The 22,602-nt window shown below is 61.3% G+C and overlaps 7 protein-coding genes across 7 annotated transcripts; 3 read left to right on the forward strand and 4 right to left on the reverse strand.

Moving 5' to 3' along the window:
* Positions 1-847: 847 nt before the first annotated feature.
* VTJ83DRAFT_6735 (uncharacterized protein) lies at positions 848-3,475 on the forward strand (the record flags this gene model as incomplete). Its single annotated transcript, XM_071013479.1, has 6 exons — positions 848-1,122; positions 1,203-1,257; positions 1,333-1,830; positions 1,925-2,684; positions 2,762-2,820; positions 2,888-3,475. 6 exons carry the CDS (start codon positions 848-850, stop codon positions 3,473-3,475), a joined length of 2,235 nt encoding a protein of 744 aa, XP_070864362.1.
* A 962-nt stretch (positions 3,476-4,437) lies between these two features.
* On the reverse strand, positions 4,438-5,409 carry VTJ83DRAFT_6736 (uncharacterized protein; the record flags this gene model as incomplete). The annotated part of the gene is made up of 1 exon (XM_071013480.1): positions 4,438-5,409. The coding sequence occupies one exon, from the start codon at positions 5,407-5,409 to the stop codon at positions 4,438-4,440; it is 972 nt and encodes a 323-aa protein (XP_070864363.1).
* Positions 5,410-7,316: 1,907 nt separating this feature from the next.
* On the forward strand, positions 7,317-9,653 carry VTJ83DRAFT_6737 (uncharacterized protein; the record flags this gene model as incomplete). The annotated part of the gene is made up of 2 exons (XM_071013481.1): positions 7,317-7,329; positions 7,390-9,653. The coding sequence occupies 2 exons, from the start codon at positions 7,317-7,319 to the stop codon at positions 9,651-9,653; spliced, it is 2,277 nt and encodes a 758-aa protein (XP_070864364.1).
* Positions 9,654-11,440: 1,787 nt separating this feature from the next.
* VTJ83DRAFT_6738 (uncharacterized protein) lies at positions 11,441-12,736 on the forward strand (the record flags this gene model as incomplete). The annotated part of the gene is made up of 4 exons (XM_071013482.1): positions 11,441-11,529; positions 11,713-11,745; positions 11,829-12,592; positions 12,666-12,736. The coding sequence occupies 4 exons, from the start codon at positions 11,441-11,443 to the stop codon at positions 12,734-12,736; spliced, it is 957 nt and encodes a 318-aa protein (XP_070864365.1).
* Positions 12,737-13,346: 610 nt separating this feature from the next.
* On the reverse strand, positions 13,347-14,488 carry VTJ83DRAFT_6739 (uncharacterized protein; the record flags this gene model as incomplete). The annotated part of the gene is made up of 3 exons (XM_071013483.1): positions 13,347-13,558; positions 13,649-13,741; positions 13,876-14,488. 3 exons carry the CDS (start codon positions 14,486-14,488, stop codon positions 13,347-13,349), a joined length of 918 nt encoding a protein of 305 aa, XP_070864366.1.
* Positions 14,489-15,148: 660 nt separating this feature from the next.
* VTJ83DRAFT_6740 (uncharacterized protein) lies at positions 15,149-16,815 on the reverse strand (the record flags this gene model as incomplete). Its single annotated transcript, XM_071013485.1, has 6 exons — positions 15,149-15,247; positions 15,306-15,968; positions 16,031-16,391; positions 16,481-16,563; positions 16,650-16,704; positions 16,775-16,815. 6 exons carry the CDS (start codon positions 16,813-16,815, stop codon positions 15,149-15,151), a joined length of 1,302 nt encoding a protein of 433 aa, XP_070864367.1.
* Positions 16,816-19,339: 2,524 nt separating this feature from the next.
* VTJ83DRAFT_6741 (uncharacterized protein) lies at positions 19,340-20,115 on the reverse strand (the record flags this gene model as incomplete). Its single annotated transcript, XM_071013486.1, has 3 exons — positions 19,340-19,602; positions 19,731-19,859; positions 19,977-20,115. The coding sequence occupies 3 exons, from the start codon at positions 20,113-20,115 to the stop codon at positions 19,340-19,342; spliced, it is 531 nt and encodes a 176-aa protein (XP_070864368.1).
* Positions 20,116-22,602: the final 2,487 nt, after the last annotated feature.

A 22,602-nucleotide genomic window follows, 5' to 3' on the forward strand; every position in this document is an offset into this window, starting at 1 on the left:
GAGTGTGTGTGTGTGTGTATGGGTGTGTGTGCGTATGGTACGTGTGTGCCTGTCACCCTGTGACCAATCAGGGATGATTCGGTATGTTTTGCTCCCGGGCAGCGGAAAGCTCTCCCTGGGGTTGTCGGTCGTCTGGCCGTCACTTATGCAGGCCGCACGCGATATCTACGCAGCACCTCGCGGTGTGCAGCGCAATCTATCGAGCCGATCCATGCCTGTCCGTGGGCCATTGTTTGTGTCCAGAAATCGAATGTGGGATGCAACGTTGTTTCATGTTTGGGTGGCAAAGTAGAACCCACCACGCAGCGAGATAAAAGTGGGGCAATGACAGGGGATGCCCGACTCCGACCCGCGGTAGCTGGGCTGGGCCGGACATGGATGGGCCGCCAAGCCACTGTCTTCCCCCCGGGGAGCCTCCCTGCAACGGAGCAAAAGGCCACGAAGTTTCCATTCCCTCCATCGCATTCCCCTTTTTTAACTCTGGCAGCTTAGCTCGGCCAGCTCGCCTCGACATCGACGAGCCCGCGAACCCTTTTTTTTTCCTCTTCACCCGTTTTCGTGGTGTTTCTCTGTTCATCGGGGAAGTCACCGCCGTTGGGTTTCGAAAGCTTCGAGTTTCGGATACCACGGCTTTTTTTCCTTGTATTTGCTCTACCTACCTTGCCATTGCTTCGACACGCTCGTTTCCATCCCCGTTTTCCTAAGCCATCTCGTTCAAAGCTACCCTCTCCACGATATATCGGGTCCTACTTTCGTGAAGCCATCTGGAATCATCCGAGGTTTGCCAGCCCGGGTCCCCCCCAGAACAGACGGGGAGAGTGTTCGAGCCCACCCAAGCAAACCAACCATGGCCTCTGCATACGACAGGGCCGCTGCCGTCTCCGGCGCCGACCTGGGAGACGCGGCCCGGAGGCGAAACATCCCCGGCACGCCCCAGCAGGTCGTTGTCCCCCAGCCCCAGCCCGACGACAAGAGGAAGGAGGTCAAGAAGCAGCCGTCGCCCCTCGAGGTCTTCTACCAGTGGGAGTGGCTTATCGCCCCCATCATCTTCACCATCCTCGCCTTCTTCACCCGTTTCTACAAGATTGGCATCTCCAACATTGTGACGTGGGATGAGGCTCAGTACGTCGAACCCGTCGTGTGACACGTAAACCCGTCCAAGGCCCCCTTCGCGCATCCTCTGACCACCCTCGTCTGTCCAGCTTCGGCAAGTTCGGTAGCCATTACCTGAAGCGCGAGTTCTACTTCGACGTGCATGCAAGTTCACCCCCCTCACACCCCGCCGCCGTTCCTCTCGGCTGACATCCGATCCCCCTCCCTCCCCCCCTTCAGCCCCCTGCCGGAAAGCTTCTCGTCGGCCTCAGCGGCTACCTCGCCGGCTACAATGGCTCCTTCGAGTTCAAGTCGGGCGACACGTACCCGCCCGAGGTCAACTACACCTTCATGCGCCAGTTCAACGCCTTCTGGGGCGCCGTCTGCGTGCCCATGGCCTACTGGACCGCCAAGGAGCTCCATTTCCGCCTCCCGACCGTCTGGCTCGTCACCCTGATGGTCCTCTGCGAGAACTCGTACACCACCATCAGCCGCTTCATCCTGCTCGACTCGATGCTCCTGTTCGGCACCGTCGCCACGACCCTCTGCTGGGCCAAGTTCCACAACCTGCGCAGGAAGAGCTTCGAGCCCGAGTGGTTCTTCTGGCTCTTCATGACCGGCCTGAGCATCGGCTTCGTCTGCAGCGTCAAGCTCGTCGGCCTCTTCGTCACCGCCCTCGTCGGCCTGTACACCGTTGAGGATCTGTGGAACAAGTTTGGCGATACCAAGATGCCTGTCGTATGTTCTTGTGTCGTGGTTCTTTTGTGTTCTTCCACCCCGCGACTGGCTGGCTGACAATGCGTGCGCTCTCTCTCTCTCTCTCTCTCTCCAGACCGAGCTGGCGGCTCACTTCATCGCTCGCGTCGTCGGCCTCATCATTCTGCCCTTCCTCGTCTACCTGCTCAGCTTTGCCATTCACTTTGCCGTCCTCGTCAACAGCGGCCCTGGCGACGCCCAGATGTCCTCGCTCTTCCAGGCCAACCTCCGCGGCACCGAGGTCGGCCGCAACAGCCCCCTCGAGGTGGCCTACGGCTCCATGGTCACCATCAAGAACATGGGCTACGGCGGCGGTCTCCTCCACTCGCACGTCCAGACCTACCCCGAGGGCTCGAACCAGCAGCAGGTGACTTGCTACCACCACAAGGACGCCAACAACAACTGGTTCTTCTACCCCAACCGCCGCGACACCCCCTACGACCCCGCCGCCGAGCCGCGCTTCCTCGCCGACGGCTCCGTCGTCCGCCTTCTCCACACTCAGACCGGCCGCAACCTGCACTCGCACCAGATCGCCGCCCCCGTCACCAAGTCGCAGTGGGAGGTTTCGTGCTACGGCAACGCCACCGTCGGCGACGACAAGGACCACTGGAGGATCGAGGTGGTTAGCGACGCTGCCTCTCGCGATCGCAGCAAGATTCGCACCCTGACCACGGCGTTCCGCCTGAAGCACGAGGTCCTGGGCTGCTACCTCCGCGCCGGCAACGTCAACCTGCCCCAGTGGGGTTTCAAGCAGATCGAGGTGACGTGCACCAAGGACAACAACCCTCGCGATACCTACACCCACTGGAACATCGAGGCCCACACCAATGACAAGCGTAGGTTCTTTTCTTTGTTCGGGCATGCGTCCAAGGCAAGCCGAGACCAAGAAATTACGATCGCTGACCATCGACAGTGCCCCCCGGCAACCCCAAGATGTACAGGTCCCCCTTCCTCAAGGACTTTGTCCACCTCGTATGCGCTCCCCTCCTTGCGTAGGCTCTTTTGGAGCGTCGAGCACGCCGGGCTAACCACGTCGCAGAACGTCGCCATGATGACCTCCAACAACGCCCTCGTCCCGGATCCCGACAAGCAGGACGATCTGGCCTCCAAGTGGTGGCAGTGGCCTATCCTGCACGTCGGTCTGCGCATGTGCAGCTGGGACGACAAGGTGATCAAGTACTTCCTGCTCGGCAACCCCAGCGTCTACTGGGGCTCCACCGCCAGCCTCGGCGTCTTCGCCCTGCTCGTCGCCTGGTACACGCTCCGCTGGCAGCGCGGCTTCCGCGAGCTGTCGCAGCCCGATATCGACCAGATCCACTACGCCGGCCTGTACCCGGTCCTGGGTTGGTTCCTGCACTACCTGCCGTTCGTCATCATGGCGCGCGTCACGTATGTGCACCACTACTACCCGGCGCTGTACTTTGCGATCCTCACGTTCGGCTTCCTGGCCGACTGGTTCACGCGCCGCCAGAAGGCCGCTGTTCAGGGGGTCGTGTTCGGCGTGCTCTACGCCGTGGTGATCGGGCTGTACATCTACTTCATCCCCATCTGCTGGGGCATGACGGGCTCCAACAAGCAGTACGGCTACATGAAGTGGTTCGAGACGTGGAGGATGTCGGATGCCTAAGTTACGGGATCACCTTTTGGCTGGTCTCGACCGAGAAGCGGCATCACCTTGACACGGTAGAAAGGGGGGGGAAGAAAAGGCATGGCACGAAGTAGGAAGGATCATGCGAGGGGAGGGGGGACTTTCTACAGTCATATCTAGAGTGTCGTAGGAGCTTGTACGATGTGAGAGAGAGAGAGAGAGTGAGAGATAGAGAGAGGAGGGGGGGAGAGCGTGGTGGAGCACGTCCTTCGTTTTCTTTCCTTGTTTTGTCATCCAAAGAAAAGCGTTGCACAACTTGTTTTGGCCAACACAACCCCCACATTGTTTTTTGCATCTGCTGAGAGCGTCAGCCCTCCGCGGAAGCTGGTCTGGATAGTTTGTCGACCGGCTTCGAGACCGCAGGTGTCGTGTATGATAAACGGTGGAGCGGGTGCGTTATTGAGCTCGGCGTGGATGGCGTTCAGGGTGGTGTCCAAGCGAGGATGATTGTAACAGGGGGAGCAAAAAAAAAACAAGGGCCGGGCTTTTCTGAGACCCCTCTCAGCTCTATTAATAGATGAAGATCTGGGGGGCTTTTTGCTGATGTGCGTACCACAGATTAATAACTATTATACTGATACGGCGAGGAGTGCGGCTGGTTTCCTCCTGCCGGGCCTCGGAATCTATGTATATGAACACACAATCCAAGCATAAGGTACCTTACACTTCTCCCACGTACCTATGTCCCCTCCTTACCAAAAAAAACCCTCCGGGCTTTCAGTAAAAAGATGATGAGATGAATGCGCCAACAAGAAAAAGAACGCAGCGCCATGCAAGGAAAGGGGAGGAAAAAAAAAGTACCATATCCAGTCCCACGCCCCCTTCACCTAAACTACGATGAGCAAGACACTCTACAAGAACGATCTGTTGGTTGATCATGACGACCCGATCGAGGCCAACAAAAAGGCGAACAAAAAAAAAAAAAAAAACAAAAAGGCGTGTCAACAGCACGCCCGGGCCGTCCCCTGCTGACCCTTGGCCGTCGTCAGCCTTACGGGCTGCTGGGCCCCGAACCCTCCTCCCCCGCCCGCGGCGCCCGCGCTCTTGACCCCGGATCGGCGGTCGTTGAGGTCGTACTTGCCCGCCTGGATGTTCTGAAAGATGCGCTCGGCGACGTGCATAAAGGCGCGCTCGACGTTCTCGCCCGACTTTGCGCTCGTCTCGATGTACTCGAGGATGCCGTTCTGGCGGGCCCAGGCCTCGGCCTCGGCGCGCGAGACCTCGCGGCGGGGCGGGCCGCCGCCGGCCGGCTTGCCGGGTGTTCCGGGGCCCGCCCCCGTTGGCGGCGGCGGCGACGATGATGATGGCTGCGCCCTGGCGTCTCCTTGGGTTTGGCCTTCCTCCTCCCCTTCTGGAGGGACCAGGTCGGCCTTGTTGCCCACCAGCACCACGACGATATCCGGCTCGGCGATCTGCCGCAGGTCGTTGAGCCAGTCGGTGACGTGCTGGAAGGTCGAGCGGCGCGTGAGGTCAAAGACCAGCAGGGCGCCCGACGCGCCGCGGAAGTAGGACCGCGTGACCGACTTGTACGTTTCCTGCCCTGCCGTGTCCCAGAGGGAGAGCTTCATGTGTTTTTGCGGCGGCGGCGGCGGGGGGGAGGACTTGTCTCGCGAGGCGAGGGGAGGTGACGGGAGGCCTTTGGGACTGGCTGGGGATGATTGGGAGGTGGCGTCAAGGATTGGTGGTGGTTGTTGTTGTTGTTGTTGTTGTTGTTGGCTGGCAGCGGCATCGAGCGAGTATGGGGGACCGACGGGCACGACGCGGGAGCCGAACTCGACGCCGATGGTCACGTCATGGTGGGTGACGAAGCGGCCCTCGCAGAGGCGGATGGTGAGCGACGACTTGCCGCAGCCAGAGTCGCCTATGCAGACTAACTTGGCGATGTAGTCCCAGGGGGCCGAGGAGGAGGACATGGCGAGGGTATGGGCGCTCGGAGAGGTCGGCTGGGAAGAGAGGGACGGGGGAGGGGAGGTTGGGAGCAGGGTGAGAAGGGTTGCAAGCAGGAGCTGGTGTCTGTTTTTGGGCAAATGTATTCGAGCTGAAGCTAGGCCTGCATCCGCTGGTGTTCCTGGTGGTTTGTTGTCGGGCTCCTGAGGGAGGGAGGAGCTTGAGACCCGCGCGGACTTGTCGGCCGTTGGGACGCCCGAGATGGAGAACGGGTTGGTAGCGACCGCACGTCTGCCAACGTGGGACGGAAGATGTGAATCCTTGGATGTTTTTGTTTTCGAGGAACAAAAAAAAAAGAAAAGTAAAGAAAAAGCCACAAATCGGGGTTCTTCAGATGGCAGCCGATGGCCCTTGGATTTCCACCATCCGATCCACGGTGAGGTGGTAGGTTCCGTCGGTCTATTGAGCTGTGGGTTGGAGTTGGATGCTGCTTGACCGGCGGCGGCGACAACAACAACGGGAACGTGGGGGGAAGAGGAGGGAGCTCGGGCCAATGACCAGCGTCCCCGGCCAGCACCAGACAGCACCAGACAGCACCCGGCCAGCACCCGGCCAGCACACCAGCACCGTTCGGGAGCTGATGTTCCACCCAAAGACTTGGAAGTGGGTCCGATGGATCAGCCGCCCGTTTCGGTCGGCAGCTGAGACCGTGGCTCAGTTTCGTTATCAGTGACGCAAGTGACCCCGATAAGCTACCGGTGGGTGCTAGATATGTATAGTTAGTACGTACAAGGTAGTTTAACCTTGGCCAGAGAGAACCCCGTCGCCTGCCTGACTCACCACGATGTAAGAAGCCCGAGTCGCCATGTGATGATGACCGGCTTTGTGTTTGAGAAAGTGCCCCGTCTTCTTTTTTTTTTTTCCGGCGCAGGACATGGAGGGGTTCAGGTTATCCGATAGCAGCAAGACAGGACTTACACCGACACTTACACAGTATGTACGCAGTACAGGAGGAGGTTGTTGCTTTGTTTCCGACCATACTGCGTACCTACGCAGTACGCAGTACACAGTACACAGTACGCAGTAGGTCCCGTGCCCGTTCCGCGCAGGCCGACGGATCGTCCTCACTGAGGTGTCGGTACTACATCCCTGCACCCGCATAACCCTCGCGGGTTGTGGGCTCCACCCAACACCCGCTTACCGTATCCGACCTGGCGCTGTGGACCCTGCAGCCTGTAAGCCCCGGTGGGGGGACCAGCCATCGCCTCTTGGTGTCATTCGGCCTGCCTTGAGGCGACCGCCCAGCGGGTGGGAGCGCCGTGTCGCAGTAGCGAAACCCCGTAGGCATCGCCAGCGCTCAGTGGGTGGTTCTTGGTCACTGGCCCGGCTCTCTGTCAACTGGCAGCCTGCCTGCCTTCCGTGTATGGAACCATCGGTTTGTATGTACATACGGTGTGACATCTTCTGCCTTCGACCGCCAATCTCAACTCTCTTTTTTTTTTTTTTTTCCTCCAACCACGACGGCAACAGCAGCAGCAGCAGCAACAACAACAACAACAACACTACCACCACCACCACCACCGCCGCCGCCGCCGCCGCCACGAAAACGCTGTCTGCCCGTCCGTCGACCGTCCCATCTCTCGGACAGCCCACCCTTTCCACCTCCACTCTCCTTCGCGACATCGCCTGGAGAGCCCGCACATCCTCTGCATGCATCCCTCCGTCATCATTACGTCGAGCCGAGCTTGCCTCCGGGAGAGCCTTTCTCCTCTCTGCCAAATCCGATTTCATCACCCCCGCAGTCCCGCTCGCTTGACGCAACGCTTCTTTTAAGCCTGCACCTCTTGCCATTTCCTACGTGTTCTCCTCCGCGCCCTCGCGATCCCTTCCATCTCGATCCCCAGCGTTCTGGGGTGAAGAGAATCCACCTACAATGTTTTCCGAATGTCAGTTCCCCCGGCCCGAGACAACGGCCACGAGCCCGAGCCCGCTGACGTCCTGAAAAGACGCATCTAGGTTCCTAGCACAATCGCAATCACGGCTCTCCAGCTTCGCGGGGCAGGAGAATCCCGGGGACCGGCCGTCTCGCGGCGGCGGCGGCGGCGGCGGCGGCGGCGGCGACTGGCCGAGCAGAGGGCCGCGGTTCGGCGGGCGCTCGTTTCTCGGCAAGGCCGGCGGGAACCCCTACCAGCCCGGCGCCTCTCGCTTCGGCAGCCTCGCCGCCTTCTCCCGCTACGCCACCAACGACGCGCCTCTCTTCCAGGCCACGCTCGAGCACGACGACGAAGACGAGGAGGAGGCCGCCGATCTGTTTGCCCTGCAGCGCTCGCGCCGCGTCTTCTCGCCGACGCGCCTGGAAGAGAGCGCCGAGACGGACAACGATGCCAGCCGCGGCTCCCTCGACCGCAGCGGGGAGGGGACGGGGTCCTCGGGGCTCGGAGAGCGGCTGCGGGGGATCCGGAGCAGCTGGAACAGCGGCAGGCGCCATGACGCGCGCCGCCCCTCGGCCGAGGGGAGGCCCGCGCCGCCGGCCGACAGGAAGGGCAAGCAGACGGCGAGGCCCGGCGGGAGCGACGACGGCGGGAGCATGAAGGACGTCCGGCTGGAGGAATCCGCCCTGAGCGACGGCGACCCGCCAGAAGACCTGCTGGCCGAGACGGCCGATGACCACGACCCCCCGGCGTTTCAGAAGTTCCAGTCGACGGCGAACCCGCCGCGCCAGTTCGCGCGGAGGCAGTCGACGGCCGATTCGGAGCTGGGCCTGTCCCGCCCCCCCAGCTCCCTGGCGGGCGCCGCGGCGGTCGACGGCGCCGCCCCGCCGGATCTCGAGGGCGAGGTGTTTCGCCACGACGCCTTTTTCGCCTGGCTCTACCTGATCGCCCAGGCGTCCCTCCTCTCGACCTTTGTGCTGGTCGTGCTGCACACGGGCCGCGGCGACGGCCCGCTCGGCGACACCATCTACACGACGCTGCGGGCCTCGTTCCACCTGCTGGCCGTCGACACCGTCGTGGCGGTGCTCGTGTCGCTGACGTGGCTCGCCGCGCTGCGGTCCTTCGTCAAGCCCCTGGTCGGCCTGGTGCTCGTGGCGGTGCCCGTGGTCCTCGTGTCCTTTTCGCTGTACCCCTTCATCTCGAGCTACCAGTCGTCCGGCACCGGAAGCACCCGCCTCCAGGACACGGTCATGCGGTGGGCCGCCCTGGTGCCCGGCATCTCGGCCGCCGTCTGGGTCTACCTGGTGTGGAAGGGCCGCCACGCCGTCCGCACGGCCGTCGGCATCCTCGAGTTCTCGAGCCGCATCCTGGCCTCCAACCCGGCGCTCGTGCTGGTCGGCCTGGGCTGCCTGGCGACGGTGGTGGCCTGGACCTGGGTCTGGATCCTCATGTTTACGCGCGTCTTTTTGGGCGGCACCTTTTCGAGCAAGCTCGCCCGCTTCGTCATCAGCGCCTCGACCTGGTGGCTCGGCATCTACTTTGTGCTCATGTACCTCTGGACCCTCTCCGTCATCTCGGGCGTCCAGCGGAGCACCACGGCCGCCACCGTCTCGCAGTGGTACTTTCACCGCAACGCCGTGCCCTCCCCTTCCTCGCGCGAGATCGTGTCGGCCGCCCTGGGCCACGCCGTCACCACCATCTTTGGCACCATCAGCCTCTCGACCCTCCTGGCGCTCGCCATCCGCCTGCCGCTGCTCATCCTCCCCCGGCGCCTGGCCAACCTGCTCGGCATGCTGGTCTACTCCTTCGTCCCGGCCCCCGTCGCCGCCCTCACCAACCCGCTGACCCTCACCTACGCCGCCATCCACTCCCAGCCGCTGGCGTCCTCGAGCAAGGGGCTCAGCCACCTCGACTTCCTCGCCCCGGAGCGGCCCACCACGACCCTCACGCCCGCGGCGCTGCCCAAGCACAACCGCCACTCCCCGCTGCTGCCGTACCGGCTGGCGAAGCTCATCCTGCACGCCACGAGGTTCATCATGGCCATCGGCCTCGGCTTCGCGGGGTGGGTCATGACGGCGCGCCAGCTCAAGATCGAGCGGCCCGACGGCAGCATCGGCGTGCGCGGGAGCGCCTACGCCTACGTTGTCGGGCTGGTGGCGAGCTTTATCGGCTGGGGCGTCCTCGGCGCCATGGAGGGCATCCTGAGCGGCATCGTCGACGCCGTCGTGATTTGCTACGGCAGCGAAACGAGAATGGCGACGGGACCCGGCGGGTACTGCATGGAGGCGGCGTACCTGCTGGGGGATCGTCGGGCCGCCGAGCGAGACGATATGTACTGATTTGATTCCCTTTTTTTTTCTTGGTTGGGATGGTCTTTGGTTGGTCGGATGACGGATCCTACCTAGCGTGGCGTTACTCGTGGCTTCTGATGCATCATTTCTTGATGTATTTTTTTTCTTGTTTTTTTCTGGGGGGATGGAGAAGGAGGGGGGGGGGGGGGAACAAATGGGACAAAAGGAGGCTGGAGTTTGGGGGAATAGGTCAGGTCAGGGTGGTCATGGCAGGCATGGCTGGGAGCATGCTCGGCCGGGGCTGGGGGCCGAACAAGGTGTGTCGGGTATCGTTTGACAAGAGGGCAACCGACAGGGTGGGCAAGGGGGTAACCAGCTAGTTCACTTCCTTGAGCCCCTTGGTAGTTACCTCGTTGCGTCGTATTGTTCCTAGAGATGGAAGACATGGAAGACAGGAGACATGGTGACGTGGGACTTGGACTGACATCCCATGCATGGTATGAAAGAGGATATCTGAACATTGCATTCATTCCCTACAGAAACAGCCTCCAAGACCGTTTGCACAGCATCGTTGGCATGATCCAGTTTTCTGTCCAAGCCCCTAGGACCGTGGACGGGGCGCTGGCCGGCCTGCCTGCCTGTCTGTCTGCACTGCACTGCACTGCACTGCACTGCCTTTCTGGATTGCGCGGCCATCGCTGCCAAGGGCTGATATGTTTACACAGCACGCAGTAATTAGTGTTGGCCAAGAGGAGAGAGGAGGTCAGCTTACACGGGTTTCTTGCACCTCCGCCGAGGGCATCCCATCTGACGCCACTTTCAACAGGAACACGCCGGATGCATCAAGGCGCCGCCCTTCTCGCTTGGGTAGGTAGGCATGATTGTTACTGGGCTGTGTACTACGTCAACGTTGGCGCCTGTTCAACAGAATCCTCCAAGCTTGTCCGAGCCTGGCGGCCAAGACAGAGACGGCCAACACCTACCGAGTCCCGTCTTTCTACTAGTTATTATTCTACGCAGAGGCTACACAGTAAGCGAGGCTGCCAAGGCCACATGCCGTGGTCACACAGCACAGCCCGCTTGGCCTGGACCCCTCCTCCTCCTCACGGAACGGCGGGCATGGTGGTGCCCCGAGAGCTTGTGACTGGCTTGTCTACCTAGGTACAATAGGCACGTTTATGTAATTAGGTGTGGCGCAGATGACGAACAGTTTACGCCCCTCTCCCTCCCCCCCCCCCCCCCCCGCAAAGACAAAGACAAAACCTCCCGATCGTCTCTCAAGATAGTTCGATGGTAGGTAGATTACCTAGGTAGGTAGGTAGCGTTGAGTATACGTATGCACGCAGTCTTAGCCACCACGTTGTTTGCCACGCGGGAGGCGTTCCTCCACTGTCGGGTACCTGAGCGGAGGCCTCTGTAGGGTTAGAAGAGAGACGTTTGAGAGTTCGTCTTTTCTTTTCCCTGTTGTTGAAACTCATCTCCAACAACTACCGAACCCCCCGGGCCCTCTCTTCCTTCACATCCCTCCATCCTCCCCCTCCACCAAAATCCTTGGCGACGACTCGGAAACCCACCTCGAGACTTCAACAAGCCCGACCTTTGCCCGCCCACCCTTTGCCAAAGCCTGGGTCGATTTTGCCCCGCGTTTGCAATTGCGTTTACGTTTTACGTCTGCGACTGCGACTCGGATTTGAACCCGCGCGTTCCGAGCGAACGACCCCGACCCCGACCCGACCCTTCATTTCTGCTTCCACCCTTTCTTCGTTCTCTCCTGTCGCCCGTCACCAGAAAGGGAAACGCCACAGACGCTCACCAAAGCGCTTCGAGCAAACGACATGGCCGATTTCGAGGCACCCCCGGGCCCTCCCCCGCCCAAGCTTCCCGAGGGCTGGGTCGCTCGCTGGGACAACAACTACAAGGAGTGGTGAGTATCGCATCGCATCGCATCGCATCGCAGAGGGTGTGCGCCAACCATGCTTGTCGCCGCTCTGGCGCTTTGCTGGCTGGCTTGCTCGCTTGTGATTCGCACGAGCCGGTCGCATGCCTTACCCCTTTCCCTTGGTCGCCGGCCCGTTCAGCAACGCTAAGACCCCTCCTTTGCTTTCAGGTTCTATGTAAACACCTACACCAAGAAATCCCAGTGGGAAAAGCCCACGGAGCCCGCGCAGCCAGACGGCGGCCTCCCTCCCCGCCCGCCCTCCCAACCCCCGCCTACGTCGCGAGCAACGCCACCGGCGGCAGCAGCAGCACCGCCGCCACCGACAAGAAGAACAACCCCTTCTTCCCCTCGGACGGCTCCGCCGCGGGGCCGTCCTCCCCGTCCTCGTCGTCCGCCAAGCCCAGCACCCTCGAGGAAGACGAGCGCCTGGCCCGACAGCTCCAGGCCGAGGAGGACGCGCGCATGGCCGCGGCCCTGCAAGGCCGGTCGCAGCCGGGCGCGCCGCACCCGTACGGCTCGCCCCAGCCGCAGCCGTTCCCGGCGCAGCTGCCCCCGCGGCCCGGGGACAAGGCCGGCAAGTCGGGCGGGCTGCTGGGCAAGGTCCTGTCGGCCGTCTCGGGCAAGAAGGCCTCGTCTTCTTCGTCGTCGTCGTCGTCGTCCTTCTTCGGCAGCGGGCACGGCCATCCTCCCCAGGGACCCGGCTACGGCTACGGCCACGGCCATGGCCACGGCCACGGCCACGTGCCGCCCCAGTACGCGATGGGGTACGCGCCGGCGCCGGCGCCGGGAGGGTACTACCCCCCGGGCCCTCACCAGCCGCCGTACCCTCCCTACGGCGGCGGCGGGTACTACGCCCCGCCGCCGCACGCGCACGCGCACGCGGGGTACCCCGGGTCGTCGTCGCACCGGAAGCCGGGAGGCGGCGGCGCGGCGGCCTTGGCGGGCGGCGCGGCGCTCGGCGTGGGCGCGGGCCTGGTCGGCGGCATGCTGGTGGCGGACGCCATCTCGGACGCCCACGACGAGCAGATGGCGTATCAGGAAGGGTTCCGTAAGTGATCTTTTTCCCTCTCCCCTCCCCCCTATGCCGACGGACAAGGACGGTCCGACTAACGCACGTTCAGAGGATGGCGCCAACTTTGATGGCGGCGGCGGCGGCGACTTTGACGGCGGCGATTTCGGTGGTGATTTTTGAGCCGGGGTTGACGGGGTAAGGTGAACACCCGGCCAGCCTGAGGAAGGTGATGGGTGATGGGTCTATGGAGGGCTTTTATTTTGCCTGGGTGGCTGACTGATTTGGTCTGTTCTGAATCTGGTCTCTGGTTTTTTTGTCTTCTTTTTCTTTGTTTGGTCGGGATGGGATGGGATGGGTTAGGTTGGGTCGGCAGAAGGTGTGCTGTGTTTTTATTTTCTTTTTTTTTTTTTTCTCTTTTGAGTAGGGAATTCGTTTGGGATGGGATTGCTCGTTCACTCCGCAGAGGGTACGGGTTTGAGGGTCGGTCCCTCTCTTTCCATTGCTTACCTGTGGGATCCGTGGATCCTACGACTTCATGCCATGATCGGGGCTCGTCGGTTGTCGAGCCTGAGCTGAGTGGCGGAGGCGATTGGTCACCGTATCTGTATCGGTTCTATTCCGAGCCGGCTGCTTCGGGCTTTTGGGTTCGTCGGTCGGGAGGACAAGGGGGCGCACGCGTGCTTTCTGAGACACCATCACCACGACATCTATAGCTATATATGCATACCAGACCCCGTCTATCCGCAAGAGCCCCCACCCTCCAGCATACCCTCTCCCTCCCACGCCAATCTTACCTCTTCTTCTTGACCTCCCCCTTCGCCTTCCCGTTCCCGTTCCCGTTCCCGCTCGACTCCTCCGTCCTGGGCTTCGACCCGGCCAAGAAGGCGGCCATGTCAAAACTGCCCATGGGGTTCGCGCCCTGGCCCGACGCGGCGCCCATGATGGCATTCATGGGGTTCTCCTTCTGCCGCTCCTCCCACTCGGCGCGCAGCTCGGGATCCACTGTTCCGTGTCAGTCGACCGGTCCACGTCGTCTTCCCCTGGTGCGGCTTGGGCCACGAGGAGACGCTGGCGAGGGGGCAAGGGACTTACTGTTCTCCACCAGCTTGGGCATGCCAAAGAACAGCGCCATGCTGATCAGACTGAGGAGGATGATGGGGTTCTTGAAGACGCTGAGGACCGAGACTGTTGGGTTCGGGAGGAGGTAAGAAATGCCATGTTAGCCCGTGGTTTGTTCCGTTCCGTTCTCTTCTCTTCTCTTCTTCCAGCCCAGACGCAAAGGAAAGGTAAAATAGAAAAGAAAGAAAAAAAAAACTCACAGGTACTCCTCTCCATAAAATACCACTTCCCTCCGAGCACCCTCGCCTCCAACGCCCACGCCCCCTCCCCCTCCCGCACCGCCGGGACCCCCTCCCCCTTGTTGCCCCAATCGTTCCCGCGGATCGTCTCCCACGCCCGGACCCTCACCGTCGGCGCCGCCTTCCCTCCTCCGGCTGCCTCCCCGCCTTCGCCTGCGCCTCCGGCCTTCTTGCCGGCGGCGGCGGCGGCCACGACCTCGACGTCCAGCCGCAGCGGCACGAAGGCGTGCGTCTGGCAGTGCACCTCGGCCAGGTACGACGCGCTCGCGTTGACGGCCGGAAAGACAAAGGCGTTGTCGGCGGAGAGCGGGGCGGCGAAAGAGAGGCCCGGGGCGGAGAGGGTCGCGAGGGTGGAGGCGGGGAGGAGGTGGGGGTTGGGGAGGTACGGATGGGCGTTGGGCAGGCGGAGAATGATCTTGGTCGTTTGCGACGTCGATTGCCTTGCTGTTGTTGTTTTTGTGGTGGTGGTGGTGGTGGTTGAGGAGGAAGGGTTGGGGTCGGCGACGGCGCTGGAGGGGAGGATGCCCGCGCCCACGAGGAGGGCGGTTTGGAGGAGGGTTCGTATAGGGAGCATGGTGAGGTGGCCGAGAAGGGTATATGGTTTTGTTTTTTTTTGTACCTGTGATTCTCCTTCTTGATTCGTTCGGACGGCGGATGCGGGATGGATGATGGTATGTCACCGGGGAGCTGTTGGTGGGTGATGGTGGTGCTGAGGTGGTGGTGGTGGTGGTGGTGGTAATGGTGTCGAAGGGGGGGGACCAGAGACGACAGATGGATGGGCAAGAATCCCATGAAGCCTTGCGCGTCGCGGGTTAGGAGACGCAAGCTGGAGGTGGGATCTGATTGGCTGAAAGAAGGATTCCGGGATCCACATATCAGCGGGAACGCCTCCTGGGTTTCAGTATCGTACGCAATTCTACGCTACAGCATGACGCAAACTTACACGCTCACTTACAAGGAATCCTTCCGCAACATACGTTGGGTATGGTATTGTAGCTTTCGGACACTGGATGGCACCACCAAACGTCCAACAAGCACGGCAGACAAAAAAAATCAAACACATTGAAGACGCATTGGGGACATATTTGGGACATGTGGTTTCTTTCTCAAGATTACCGTCGCAAAACCATTATTTGAACCTGCCCGTTTGCCATACCAGAAAAAAAAGACACAAAGAAACGTGACATCATGAATCCCCCCACCCTTCTCTCTCCACCCCCCTCTCTCTCTTGATTTAATTCGACCCGGCCTGCTCGGCCGCCTTGAACGACTGCTCGAAATCGGCAATGATGTCGTCAATGTGCTCGGTACCGACCGAGACGCGGATGAGGTCCTATGTTTCCAGTCAGCGTTGGCTTCTCTCGGAGGGGGCATGGGGGGGAACAACGCACCTCGGTCACGCCCGAGCTGATCTTCTCCTTGTCGGTGAGCTGCTCGTGGGTGGTGGTCCAGGGGTGGATGGCGAGCGTCTTGGAGTCGCCGACGTTGGCGAGGTTGGAGATGAGCTTGAAGCCGTCGACGATCTGGGAGCCGGCGGCGCCGCTGCCCTTGACGCCGAAGCTCAGCACGCCGCCGAAGCCGCGCTTGAGGTAGCGCTTGGCGTTGGTGTGGCTCGGGTGGCTCTCGAGGCCCGGGTACGAGACCCACGAGACGTAGGGGCTCTTCTCGAGGTAGCGGGCGAGCGCCAGGGCGTTCTGGGCGTGGCGCTCGGCGCGCAGCGACAGCGTCTCGAGGCCGAGCAGCAGCTGCTGGGCCGCGAAGGGGTTGAGGCAGGCGCCGAGGTCGCGCAGCAGCTCGACGCGCACGCGGATGGCGAAGGTGATGGGCCCAAACGTCTCCCAGAACTTGAGCCCGTGGTAGCCCTCGGACGGCTCCACCATCTGCGGGAACCGCTTGCCGTGCTTGCCCCAGTCGAACTTGCCGCTGTCGACGATGACGCCGCCGATGGTGGTGCCGTGGCCGCCGATCCACTTGGTCGCCGAGTGAACGACAATGTCGGCGCCGTGCTCGATGGGGCGCACAAAGTAGCCGCCCGCGCCGAAGGTGTTGTCGACCTGTTGGTTTCTCGCGTCTCAGCACGCCGAACAAGGGAGAAGGGGAGGGGGAGGGTACTGACCACCAGGGGCACGCCGGCGTCGTGGGCCACCTTGGCGATGGCCTCAATGTCGGGCACGTTGTAGCGCGGGTTGCCAATGCTCTCAATGTAGACGGCCTTGGTCTTCTCGTCGATGGCGGCGGCGATGTCCTCGGGCTTGTCGCCGTCGACGAACTTGGTGGTGATGCCGAAGCGCGAGAAGAGAACCTTGAACTGGTTGTAGGTGCCGCCGTAGAGGTTCGAAGTGGCGACGATGTTGTCGCCGGCGTGCGCGAGCGCGCCGATGGCCATGAACTGCGCGGCCTGGCCGGACGAGGCGGCCACGGCAGCCACGCCGCCCTCGAGCGCGGCGATCCTCTTCTCGAAGACATCGACGGTCGGGCTGTGGCGCGGGGCAGCGGTGTCAGTCCACGCTCGCTTCTTTTTTTCCTCTCTTTTTCTGGCTGGTGGTGTCCGGCCGTCCCTACTCACTTCATGATGCGGGAGTAGATGTTGCCGAACTCCTTGAGGCCGAACAGGCGGGCGCCGTGGGCCGAGTCATTGAAGACGAAGCTCTGCGAGAGGGATCCTGTCAGCTCTCTCCCGTGACCCGGAACGGGCCGAAGCCGGCCCGCGGAAGCGAGAGGCGGAGAACACCCACGGTCGTGGCATAGATGGGAACGGCGCGCGAGTTGGTGGTCGGGTCCGGCTCCTGGCTGTGCGTCGCCTGTCAGCTCCGGAACCAGTCTCGATGCTCAAAAGCCGGCCGCGGCGGTTCACACGTACCCAGCGTGGAGCTGGAGCGTCTCAAACTTGTGCTCAGACATGGCAGGCAGACTGGACTCGTCCTCTGATAACAATGAAAGGGGTATCACAAAAGCAAGGGAGAGTCTAAAAACGAGGTCGACAACAAAGAAGCAAGCGGTTCGTTTGTTTGTAGAAAGACAGAGAGAGGGAGGAGAGAGCAGAGAAGGGGGACCCCTCGCCAGGACCAGCGACGGCGGGATGGGCTCCCCTTTTCTACTTTTCCGTCGCCGTCCTCATGCCTCCCCACGCGTGCCCGAAGCCGCAGATGGAGGTTCCCTCCCTGACGCCCACCCCCCTCCCCCTCCGTCTCCTCGATCCCTCGCTACCTACATACACTAAGCCCCCGCCGGGTCTCCGACGTGCTGTATGTACGTACATTGTTCCTTCTGCGGCCGCAATGTCGCCTTGGCCATGCCGCCGCGTGTCAGTTTTTGTTACAGACGACAGCGCAGGCGGCCCAGTCGCGTGTGCTGCTGGTTGGGGGCAGGTGGGGTGAGCCTCGAGCACGCAATCGCACCATTCACTCGGTGGCGCGGGGCTCCCAATCCCGCGCAAAAGCCATGCCCGGGAGAAGGGGAAAAAAAAGGGGCCTGCGGGGGGTGGGGATTGGAGGGGGGAGAGGGGGTTGTGTTGCCAATCCTTGACCTTGACGGCTTTGTGTTGACTCCGGAAACATGCAACTGCACTGGACTTGGCATGTCTTTTGAAGGGGGGACTAGGAGGACACATGTCAAATTACCGACCATGGGGAGTTACATAGTACATAGGTACACTTCTCTCCTGTAGTCTGGATTGGAAAGGGTGTAAGATGACTGGATGGAGATGGGAAACTTCCTTGAGCTCAATGTTTTTTTTTCTTTTTGGGTCAGGTTCTCCACGCCCCGCCGGCCCTGAACCGAATCACCTCGACCTGAGCAGCCGCGTCCCAACTTTTTTGGGGATTTTCCCCTCTTTCAGACTTTGACGCGCAGCTGGAGGCAAGAACCGAACGACCTGGAAGCCCGAGTGACAGCAGAACCCCACCAACGGCCGGCCATCGGAGGTGCTCACATGGACCCCGCTGGCCATAACTTCGGGATCCGGGATCTTCATTCGCAGTGGGTCCCGGCGACCTCGCTGTGTTGGCTTTCCCCTGTCGGCCGTTCGCCCTCGTCCCCTCCTCCATCCCATCCGTTTGGCTTGAAGACCAACACCACCAGACAAAAAGACTCCAGAGCAGCGTGGAATGAGCTCCGTCTTGGCAGATCAAGCAATATGACGTGATGCACCATGGCATCCCACACCCTCGTGCCCCAGCCATTCATGTCGGATGAGCCGCGCGGGTGTGGCGGGGTAGCTTGGGCTCAGCATGCATGGACCTGCAGCAGCAGCAGCCTGCCAGCCTTGGGGGGAGGGTTACGGAGCCGACCTGGAAGCCGTCCGGTTTCCCCGAGCTGTTGTTGGGAGGGCCGGCCGGCCGGAGGGTTGCCTCGCTGCCGATCAATGGCTGTTGCTCGGGGACCATCCGAACCAGGCCCTGTTGACAGCAGACGAAGTTGGATGGTCATGTCATCCCGGGGCTGCATCGCGAATCCCCGGGTATTGAGCCACGTGCGTCGACAAAGCAGCCGGCTCTCTGTCCATCTCGTCCCGTTATAATAGACGGTTGAACAGGCCTCGATTTCCTAGTCGAGGCATGGATGCGTTCCCAATCCCATGCGTTCGGGGACCAGCCGCGCATGCGTTGTGCGATATTAGGCTCTCCAAACACCCCGTCCTCGTCAAATCGTATGTTGATCGTTTCTACCTCGTCCCATCCTGCCATCATCAATGCCTACCCAACGCCTTCGCCAAGAATCTGCTGTGTAACCACACATCCTGTGGTAAAACACACTCGAATCCCGCCCTTCCAGCGCCAGGCAAAAAAACCATCAAGGCCATGCGCCCTCCCGCGCATGCTCCGCGATCCACGTGACGCTTGGAGGCCCCCCCTCCCCCACACCCGCCCGTCACACAACGTTGGGGACATCGCCGAACCCCAGCCCTGCGGCCCTATGTACTCTATGAAAGTCGTGGCCGCAACCCCCCAAAGGCCGGCTGGCATACCTTACGGTGTAGGAGATGCTGACCACAGCCCGTCCCGGCACGGCGGATCAGACTACTTGTACGACCCGGCCCGGCCGTGGAACAAGTCCCAATGCACCCGAACCCCTCATTTATGCCCATATCAAGGAAGCGGTGCGAAGAGCGACAAGAATAGGCCACCACGCAGCATACCTCCGCCGTCCCCTCCTTTTTTTTCTCTCTCTGAGAGTCGCTGTGGTTCCCCAAACCAAGCCAGCGATGCGACTCGCTCCTTCGCCCGTCCCCTTCGCCATCCTCAGCCCCGTCGGCGAGGGCTGTGAATGGACAACCTGCCATCCACGACTCCGATTCCGCTGCCGCTTCAGCCCTATGTGAGATCTGAGACCTGTCTCACCAAACCCCTTCTCTTTCCTCCTCGGCGGGGTATCCGCGCCGATCATCCCCCTCCTCCTCCCTGGACCTCCAACGACAACCGCCAACCTACGCAACCCCCTTCTCCTCCGCCCTCCGGGCCGCAGCGAGGATGCGCCTCTCCTTGATCATATCGCGAACGCTCAAAAAGGCCGACGCCGACCAAATGGCAAAGGACGCGGCTGCCGCGGCGACGTCGGCTTGCGCGGCGTAGCAGACGAACGTCCAGCAGACGACCAGGCGGGACATGAAGACGGCCAAGGCGGCGAACCCGCCGAGGTAGAAGAGCGTGTTGGTGAGGTCAAAGGGGAGGATTAGGTGGGCGCGGGGAGCTGGAGCGTTTGCGAGGCGAGTGAGCAAAGGCGTTTCCAGTGTTGTATTGGTCCCCGTCTCCCTCGAGGCTCGAGGGGCTTTGGGGGGGGGGGGGGGGTGTGTTCTGGGGTAGAGGAGGCAAACGTACCCTGTGGCAGAAAGCGCGGAAGGAGCTCGACAGCGATGAGCGAGATCAGGGACCAGACGGCCACGGCGAGGAGAAAGTTGGTTTCGACGGGTGACGGGAGAGGCGTCGATGCGTGGTACCACTGGGTGACTGAGGGGATATGTCAGTTCCGGGCCGATCCTCTTTTTTTTTTCCTCTCTCCCCCTCCCTCCCTCCCTCCCTTTCTCTCCTCCCCATCGCCGCGAGACATCCTGGGAGCAGCCTTACCGCTAGCAGACAAGGCCAAGACGAGCAGAGCAAACATGGCCTGCATCGTCCGCACCACCCTGTTCAGAGGGAACGTCGCGAGTTTTATCTTCATGGCGGGGAGCTTCATGGCGGGCATTTTCATGGTAGGCAGTTTCATCGTAAGTGTCGTTGAGAGAGAGATGACCAGCACAAGAATCTTCAAGCGAGCAAACAAAACCAGCCAGGGGTGAAGAACTAGAAGCACAGAAAACAAATAAAAAGGAGCGACTTAGTCAAAAAGAAATGAAAAAAAGCGGCAGCCAGCAGCCAGCAACCAACCAAGATGGATGAGAAAAGAAAGAGAAAGACCAAACCAAACGAGCGAAGGCGGGGACGGGCGTATAGAAATGAAGATCAAAGGCTGCTCCTCGGGGCAGGCATGCCGGCCCCAGGCCCATCTCGATCATATAGCAGCTTGGTTATACCTCCATCAGAACGCGTCGACGGCGCCCGGGCTGGGCTGGGCTGGGCTGCCGTGATGCCGCGATGGGAATTCTGAAACAGAGATCCCCGGGGAGGTTCCTCGCGCATGAACATGGCGGCGCCCCGCGAACCAATGACGCCGTCGCGGTCAAACGCCAGGAACCGCCATGCGCAACGCACGCCGCGGGCCTTGGACGCCGGCATTGTGTCGATCCGGCGCCTTGGGGGGCGATGCGATCGCCGTTTTACGTTCATGGTGGGTGGGTGGCTTGCTTAGCTATCTTGGGAGCGTTGCCCTGTCACGGCGATGGCCAAGGGGGGGCAGGGACCTGAGGGTTCGGGATGGCAGGCAGGCAAAATGGGGCGCACAACGGGCCCTTGGCAGCCTGCAAGTTCATCTGAAGCACCTAGATCAGGGCAGGAATCCATAAGCAATGTACGCATCTCAGAAATGCCCACGATTTGCCGAGGGAACTGGGTGGCTTGAGGCCATCAAGAACATGCCGTGCCGGCGCTCGGCGAGATGGCAGAGGGGTGGCCATCGAGAAGAATTGTTTCCGCCGGAAACACTTGGACGAGAGAGGCAAAGGAGCAACTCGGAGAAAAAAAAATAGGACGTGCAAGAAGCCATCGCTAGCTACCCCGGAGTTTTCTTGGTTAAGGTTAACTTGACGTCGGGTCCTGAAATCGAGCATTCCCGACTCCTTGGCGTTTCGGAAGCTGAGATTGACAGACTTACACGGTAACTACTCCAATAACTAGTTGAATACAGCAGGACGGGACGGGATGGTTTGACAGATGGCTCGTGCACGCGTCCAGCCAGTGCGTGCCACCACCAGCCTCATCGTGCTTAGTCATCGTCTTACTCGCAGGCCATCCGCATCCGGAAATAGGATGGGCCACGTTTCTCAGTGGTGGATTGCTTCCCCGATCTTGGCGTCGGCGGCCCAGGCGGGCCAAGCTGCCCTGCCGAGGTCAACGTCCGCCCGAGGCATTCAGAAACCAGCCAGCAGCGCAGGGCGAGCAGAGAGTGGGCGACAAGAGATGCTGTGCCGGTTGGCTTGTTGCGTTTCTCGCTGTTTTTTTTTTTTTTTCTTAAAGGCTTATGGCCCTGTGATGGATCGAGCCTGGAAATGGAGGAATCCAGGATGAGGACAGTTGAGGCATCAGGCCGACGTGTGTAAGCTTGCCTCTCTCGTCGGACAGACCCGACTCGCGTTCGTGCAGCGCAGAGCGCTCTCGGTCCAAGTCCCTCAGCACCCCAAGGGGCTCCCGTCTCGTGCCGCCTTCACGGCCAGCGTCGACGGGTAGAATCGAACATCTCCCAAGCACGTAGTGTCCCGCTTCTCCACACCCCGCATGACGCTCAAGCCGTCCCCCACAGTCTAAAATTCGGCCAACGCTGGCTCCCGGAGGGACATCCCATCCTATCATGCTTGGTGTACGTCGCAACCTGGCAGGCATGCGACCTGAGGGAGCGCTAGTTCCTCAAGGCAAAGCCCGCTCCAGCCATGCGGAGAGGCAGTCCTCTCGGCGTCGGAGAAGGACAGCGGGGATGCTTCCAGATCGATCCACCCTGGAGGATTTGCTGCAGCCAGTGGCCGGCTGGCCATTGGCAAAGTGAGACCCTCCTGCGTCCCGAGCCCCAAAATCGACACCATCGCCGGGGGGAGGGCCCCACCGAGATGCATCCCAGCCGAGGCTGACCCTCGGCGCAAACGGTGGTCCCCCCCCCCCCCCCCCCAGACCCAAGACAGCGCCCCGGACTGGACGTCACCACTCTGGGGACCGAACCAGCATCCATCCCTGGTCGAGGTCGAGCGTGAAGAAAGAGCTTCTATTACACAGGTGTACGGGTGTCGCTGTCGAGTTTGTATATGGCCGTTGCCAGGCCTGAGCTGATAATGGGCATGGGATGAAAATCAATCAATTCCCCCAAGGGTTGCCAATTGACTCGGGAGGTGTTTCATGATGGGTGTGTGGTCCATGGGGACGGGAGCCGAACGAGATGTTGATTGCCCGTCGAATCGTCCCGAGGGAGCGCTGCCCGTGCTTGGCCGCCTCTCGCGCGAGCCAAAAGTGCGACACCCCGGCATTCTCTGGTTTCCTTGGGCCTGGCACCCCTGTCATGCTCGGCTCAGCGCCCTCCACACCCCAAAACCACATGCTCGTTGCCGAGTGC

This window comes from Remersonia thermophila, chromosome 6, assembly GCF_042764415.1.
Source record: "Remersonia thermophila strain ATCC 22073 chromosome 6, whole genome shotgun sequence".
NCBI classification, from domain to species: domain Eukaryota; kingdom Fungi; phylum Ascomycota; class Sordariomycetes; order Sordariales; family Chaetomiaceae; genus Remersonia; species Remersonia thermophila.